The sequence below is a fragment of the Corvus brachyrhynchos genome, unplaced genomic scaffold (genome assembly GCF_000691975.1).
Source record: "Corvus brachyrhynchos isolate BGI_N302 unplaced genomic scaffold, ASM69197v1 scaffold544, whole genome shotgun sequence".
NCBI lineage: Eukaryota > Metazoa > Chordata > Aves > Passeriformes > Corvidae > Corvus > Corvus brachyrhynchos.
In genome coordinates this window covers 1752546-1759678 of record NW_008238325.1, presented here as the reverse complement: position 1 = coordinate 1759678, position 7133 = coordinate 1752546, and the positions used below count along the sequence as shown (strand labels likewise).

General features: G+C 46.4%; 1 protein-coding gene across 1 annotated transcript; it reads left to right on the top strand.

Moving 5' to 3' along the window:
• Positions 1 to 1568: 1568 nt before the first annotated feature.
• LOC108446767 (serine palmitoyltransferase small subunit B-like) lies at positions 1569 to 3845 on the top strand. The gene is made up of 2 exons (XM_017734350.1): positions 1569 to 1824; positions 2906 to 3845. Exon 2 carries the CDS (start codon positions 2925 to 2927, stop codon positions 3168 to 3170), a length of 246 nt encoding a protein of 81 aa, XP_017589839.1. The 5' UTR covers positions 1569 to 1824; positions 2906 to 2924; the 3' UTR covers positions 3171 to 3845.
• The last annotated feature ends 3288 nt before the right edge of the window (positions 3846 to 7133 follow it).

Genomic DNA, 7133 nt, shown 5'->3' with positions numbered 1-7133 from the left:
TGTCTTGTTTTTTTTTTTTTTTTTGGTCCTTGTTGCTTTTTAAAATTTTTGAATATTTTTTAGATTATTTTTTTGCTGTGTGTGAAAAAAAGGTATCGTAGAGCACATAAGATAAATTTGCTTTAAAAGGTAGGGATTTCAGGCAAATCCTGTATTCTGAGTGAAGCTGTGAAAGTTATTAATGATTCCTTATCTCCCCATGGGAAAAGCAGCAGGAGCAGCTCAGGAAGCAGGAGCAGAGGATGCCTGGGGGTTTTCCACTCCATCATCCAAGCCCTGCTTGGGAATGGATCCTGCTCATCCCACCCGCAGCACAGCTCTTTCCCAATGGATCTCAGCTGTCAGGTAAAACTTTGGGAACGCTGTTGGAGCTAAACGAACCCACACAAGGCTCACTGCTTGGTTTCAGCTGAGGGAATTTGTTGTTAAAAGTGGAGAATTACTGAAAAGACTGAAAATTTCTGTGTGGTTTTGTACTTGGGAGCGATGGAAGAATCACCTGAGTTGTCCTGGCTTTTCTGCAGATGGTTTTGGAGAGGATCAGGCAGCGTGGAGGTGCCAGCCCTGCCTTCAGCTGCCCTGGGGTTTGGTGCTGAAGGATTCAGAAGAGACTGCTCCACCTGGCAGGAAGCTGAGGAACCTGGAATAGGGATATTGTCCTGCCAGGAGTGTGGGCACTGTGGGGATCAAATACTGAATACACTGATTTTCACCTAAAACCACCTTGTGCCACCCCTGCCTTCCAGACTCCACTGAAATCCATGGCTGAGAAAGGCTGGTTGGAAGCAGGAACTCCTGAGGATCCTCTCTCTGAAGGACAAAGTTTGCACATGGAGCATTTTGACTGCTGCTGCCTGGGGCAGTCCTTCACCATTTCTGGATTTTCTAGGGAGTGGGGACAGTTTTTAAAGAGAAAACTTGGTTTTGTTGAAAAGCACGAGGGAGAAAACCAAAAGGGTGAGGGAGTAGGGCAGGGTTTACTCCCAGGTGAGCTCAGGCTGTGTTTGGCAAGGAAGGGAGGAAAGGTGAGGCTCAGACATTGCCTGTGGCACATCATCCCCAAACGAAGCTGATTCATATTTGGAAATGATTTGGCTGCAGGGAGATAGTTTAGAACACCATCTATTATGCAGATTCCTTCCTAATTTTCTTGCCCAATTAGATCATTAAAATGCCTCGAGCAGTTGTGGCCTGCTCTTATTTTGCAGCTTTTCTGAGGAAAAATCACCCTCTTTTCCTTACACAAACCTTGTCCCCACATTCCCTCCACCCTGGGGTTTCTGGATGAGATCTGGGAGATGCAGAGATTGGGAGCTGTTTGAAAATGATTCTAATCAGAGGTTGCAAAAGGAGGTGGTGGCTTCACTGCAGACTTTCCTGTGCCACATTTTTGTGGCTGCTTAACTCTTGACACCGTAATTCTGCAGAGACATTAAACTGCCCCTAGTAGGAACCAAAAGCCCCACAGGGGCCGAGGTGTTTTGGGAGGTTTGAAATTAGGGAAGGCACTAATTGTAAATATTTTTTGCCTGGTGTGTTCCTCCCTGCCACAGTCCTTGAGCTTGGGCTCAGCTCCAAGAACCAGGTGCCCGTGTCCTGCGCGTGGGGCCAGACAGAGCTGGCCCTGTTGCATAAATCAGAGTCCTGTGGCCAGAGGAGATTTCAGCAATCGAGGAGGAGGGCGGGGAGCAGAGGACACGCTCTGTAATTGAGGATCAAAGCTCCTGGTTTCTGCCTCTCCATCCACACAGGGAGCTGCTCCCCGAGCAGGGCAGCAGAGCTCTGCAGCATCCGCTTCCCGGCCGTGTTGGGGCACGTGGACAGGTGAGTTCTGCTTTGTACCAGCCCAGTTTTTCGTAGGAAAAGTCTTTCCTCAAAGTCACCTGGTGCTGCATTTGATGGGAAGAGCCTCAGGTGTAACCTGATTTAATAAAAACAGCATGTCATGGGCAGAAATGGGGTATTAATAAGGATATTGCTGAAAGTAATTAGTAATATTTCTAACGACAGAAGCATTTGTTTAGCTCACCTGTCAGGAAGAAAAGAGGTGGGGAACCTATGGAAGCAAAATGTGTCTAAAAACTTTGGGAAGTGGCTTTTTAGGATAAAATCCCACTCTGGAGCTATGGAGTTAAATGTATGTAATTTCTGAGGGATAAATTTCTTTCCACAGGTCTTGACACCACTGGGAGTTCTTTATTTCCCAATTAAAAAGTGGGGAAATCGGAGTTTTTGGTTTGTTTCCTCTTATTTACCAAAGGACAGGAAGTGCCAATAAGTGAAATCATCCTGTTTTCCCTTTTCCTCTGCAGTTCTGTGTCCTGCTGCTGACATAATGTAACACTCAGTAGCTATTAGCATTGATTTATTCTTTAAAATAAATCTGTTTATTACTGATAATTTTACATTTATACAGTATATATTATATACTATATAATATATAGTATATAGTATAGATGTATTATTATTATAATAGTTCATTCTGGCAACAGATCAGTTCAATCCCTGCTGCAGAAAAAGCTGGATAATCTGGATATGGTTTCCTTTTATTGGAATTCTGTATGTGTGGTGCTCTCCACGCTCTCAGTTTGTACCTGGGACTTCCAGCAGCGACTGGAGCACGAGACATAAAATCCAGTGTGCAGTGGTAGAAATCATCCTTGTAGCAAATTCTGTATCAAAATCCACAGGTGGGGAAGGAGAGAGGTTTTAAAGTGATTTTTAATTAAGCTGCTCCAACAGAGTCTTGGGTAACCCAGTGCAAGGTGAAATTCTGGCAGAGTTTGGCCCAGGGAATGGAATTGCCACAACTCTTGGATGAGAAAAGATCTCATGAAGCCTCCTTGGTGAGGCTGGCGCAATGTAAGGTTCCCATTTCCATGCCTGCCCATCCTTTATCCCACAGGACGCTTTGGGAAGCGGGGATGGATGTGAAGAGGAGCACCCCGAGCTACCTGTACTGGCTCTTCTGCCAGTTCGAGCTGATCACCTGCAGTTACCTGATGGAGCCCTGGGAGAAGCTGCTCTTCTACTCCTTCAACCTGGCCATGGCCGGGCTGCTGCTCTACACTGCCTATGTCTGCGTGGCTTTCCACCTCAGCTCGGCCTTCCAGCTCCTCTGGAGCTTCCTGGGAAACCCACGGGAAAATGCTCTGTCTGTGGTGAAGTAAAACCATCATCAACCTGCCTTCGGGGTGAAAGAAGTGTTTTCCTGAACGTCCCATTTTTGTCCAGGAGCAGGTACAAACTCTGCTTTCTTCTCTCTTTGTGTTCTGCTCCAACAGCGAATTATTTTGCCTAAACAGCTCCAATCAATCCCTGTTTTTACTGTTTGCTTCTTCAAGAGCTTTCAATTTTCATGACCCACTGGAATTACAGAGCTGGGATTGGGACAGGAACAACCTCCCTGAAGATTTTGTTATTCCAGGGAAAGCTGTTTGGACATGGAGAGTTTTCATCTGGAGAAATGATACGGAGTGGATTTGTTCCTGTCTGCCAGAAGAGATGTGCACACAAAAATCCTGGAGGAGTGGGAGCTGCTTCCCTGAGCTTGCTGTGTGTTTATGGAATGATTTCAGTATTTATTCAGTCTCCTTGATTGTTTTATACAATGAATTACTTGACTGGTTTGTTATAATGATGCAAATAATGCAGTTGATTCATTAAGAATGTGAGGATGTGCTGCTGTGAATCATGATGAAATTCTCAGATTCTTGGGCTTTATAAAAACAGAGCATTTTTGGTTTGCTTTTAGAAGACATGTATCACATAGGGAACATGAAACCACAGATTCCCTTGTGGTAGGGTTTCAGCTGAAAATAAAACCCCTAAAAACTGTAAAAGTACAATGTCTCCTTTTTTTCCTAACCCTTTATTCCCTACTTTCCACCTTTTACACTCTCCCTGTTGAGCAGTGTCTGAAACATGAACCCCTGGGACTGTAAATAACGTGCTGAGTTTGACTGGAATTTGTTCCAAATTCCGTGTCTTTTTAGCCTTAAAACCACAAGATTCCTGTGCTGCCAGCTTCCTACAGTGGGCAGGAGCTGCACTGGGATGAGCTTGGGAATGAGAATTGGGGTTTGGAATCCTCAGGAGATGAAGGGAGTAGAGCAGGGTGACACAAATCCACATTTCCACACCCACACTGAGGTGAGTTTTGGGACTTTTTCCCAGCTCCTGGAATGCCCTCTCCTTCCAGAGAATGGGATGTTGTAGGTGGCAATCCAGTGACTTAGGGAGTGGGGCTTGGTCACAGGAGGCAACAAAACAAGGTGAAGACATTCATGATGTCATTTGTCACCTCAACACAGCTGTTTTCCCAGTTTATAATTAGGGGGAAATCAGGTAGGAGATGGAAATAATTTCTCTGGGAAAATGAGGGCAGCTGTGCTCAAACTCACAAGCCTTTTAACAGTGCCCAAGTATCTCTAAGTTTGTAAAAAACATCAATTTAATACTTTCAAACTTTAATCCAGTTGGATGTTTTATTAATGTAATAGTTGAAGTAGCAATGAGTGTAGATTTGCTTTCATGCTTAGACTGGATATTATATTTACTGATATTTATCAATATAATTTGTATTTACTGATGTTTAGGAACAGAAGGGGGAGCACCCAATATTTTAATTATGTCACTCATTAGACTATTTATGGAGACAGTGATTTTCTTCCAGCCTGTCAGTCTCTAATGCAGAGAAATACAGGCAGTACTTTGCATTACAGGTGCAAAATATCTATTTCTCAATATGTAAATATCTATTTCTCAAGATGTGCCTGGGAGTGAGCCCAGGGCAGGAGCAGGTCACACTCAGTTCCAGCAGAGGACTCCACACGGACATCCCAAGCATTTATGGATATTCAGGAATCCCACATCAGGCTGGAGGAGCAGGAACTTTACCCTGGGCCTGTTTGTGTTCCTCGCTGCCTTTCCCACCTGGTATTTGTGGTTGTCTCCAGTGCCTGGTGCCTCTTTTGCAGCAGCTGGGGTGGGATTGTGCTGGTGGAGCTGCTCTGCTCCCATCGCCAGATCCCAGCTGGGCTGGGGGAATGGGAGAGAGCCAAGAAAGCACCAAAATCCAGCAGAGGAAACAAGGGGCCAGGTGGCAGCTGGACCTCCCCACAGTTCCTGGTTCATTTTCCTCCTCACACCCTTTTCCCTGCCTGTCCCAAGACTCCAGGATTTAAAGGATTACATCCAAATTCCAGCTGCCGTTCGAGCTTCCAACACTGTCTGCCTGGGCAGGTTCCTGCTGGAAGCACCAGGAGCCCAAGGAGCTCCGGATTTGTCAGGTCAGGCCTGTGCAGGCTCAGCTGGGAATGGGATCAGGATCAAGCACAGCTGGAGCTGGGCCAGGAGAGGGTTAGGCTGGGTATCAGGGAGAGGTTCTTCCCCCAGAGGGTGCTGGGCTCTGCCCAGGCTCCCCAGGGAATGGTCCCGGCTCCGAGGCTGCCAGAGCTCCAGGAGCGTTGGGACAGCGCTGCCAGGGATGCCCAGGGTGGGATTGTTGGGGTGGAACAGACTGTTCCCACGTTTCTCCACACTTTTTTCCATCAGCAAAGTTTGTCCCAGCTCCACAGGCTGCACTGAGTGGCCACAACATTTAGTTTTTCTCACCTGATGCTAAATGTTCCAAGCCTAAATTAATGAATGCAAGGTGGAAGCGGGAAGCGTGTCAAGAGGAACAGGAAATGGGATATTCCCTGCACACCCTTCTCTGAGGACACCAAGGTCAGCTGTGTCTGTCCAGGGGAAGTTTCTGTCCTGTGGCACTAAAAAAGGAATGCAAGGATGACACTCAGCACTGTCCAGATCCCTGACATTTGAAAAGGAAACATTTAAATTGCACAACGTAACTCACACTGGTTCAGCAAGAGTGGAAACTAAAGAACAAAATAAGAACCAGCTGCTAAAATCAAACTGCTCCTGCTGCTCCCCAGGAGCCCTGTGATGTTTCCAGCCAGAACACATCCTGGTGGATTCCCAGCATCCTCATTGGGAGGGATTATTATGGCAGGACTTTCACACCTTATCTCCCATTAAACTTCAATCTGTGTTTTATCAATGCCAAGAGTTTACACCTCCTAAAGGCACTAAAGATGGCTCTGTTTGTGTGGATTTTACCCCCTCTGCTGCTGATCACTTTAGGGGTTTCTAGAAGTTTAAGAGAAGTTCATACTCCTTGTTGTTACTGCCTTTGTTTTGCACTACAGCGTCTACACTTTGCTTTATTTACAGCCACGTGTAATTGCAGTTCTTATCTTGGCTGTTCACTACCTGGCCTGAAAATCCTGCTTGTAAAATCAACCTGTCAGCACTTCCTGGCCTCTGCATCCCACAGGACATTCCCATCTTGCAGAGATTTGGTTAGAGCAGGGCTGAGTTTCCAGCAGATCTGTTTGCTGCTCCAGAGCTGGCCTTAAATCACCCCGTCCTGCTTGGCTGAAAGTTTCTGCTTCACTTTCCTGCTCAGCTGAAACTGCTTCATGCAACAGTTGAGTTCCAGTCTCCCTGTGACAGCAAATTCCTTCTTTGTCTCCTGCTGACATTTCCAGTATAGAGTGTAGATGTTACATAAAAAAGGATATATTTAGATCTTTTTCTAGGTATTTTTTACAGGGATAAAGAGAATTTGGAAGGTGAATGTTTCCTGAGGGGGCTAAGGCTCTGCCTCTTCTTTTCCACCTCTTCCTCCTGCCAGAGCTCCTCTCTCAGGGTATGTCAGTCTGGGGGTGCTGGAGCACTCAATGAATGTTTGATTTCTGCCCCTGCTCCAATCCCTTTGGAATCACCACACAAAAACCCCCCGGGAGAGGTGTGATCCACCTCAGGGAGCAGCTGGAGCATCCAGCTAAAGCAGAGCTGTGCTGGCTTCGGGTGTAAATAAAGTGCAGGCAATTGTTGCAAAATTATTTTAAAAAATTCTAAATCTACATTAAAAGAATTTAGTTTTGAGATGAAATAATCTGGGATCCTGGCAGAGTCTAGGGAATTTCCTGGAGCAAAGGAGGCTCAGGGGGGACCTTGTGGCTCTGCACAAATCCCTGACAGGAGGGGGCAGCCGGGGGGGTCGGGCTCTGCTCGCAGGGAACAGGGACAGGAGGAGAGGGAACGGCCTCAGGCTGGGCCAGGGC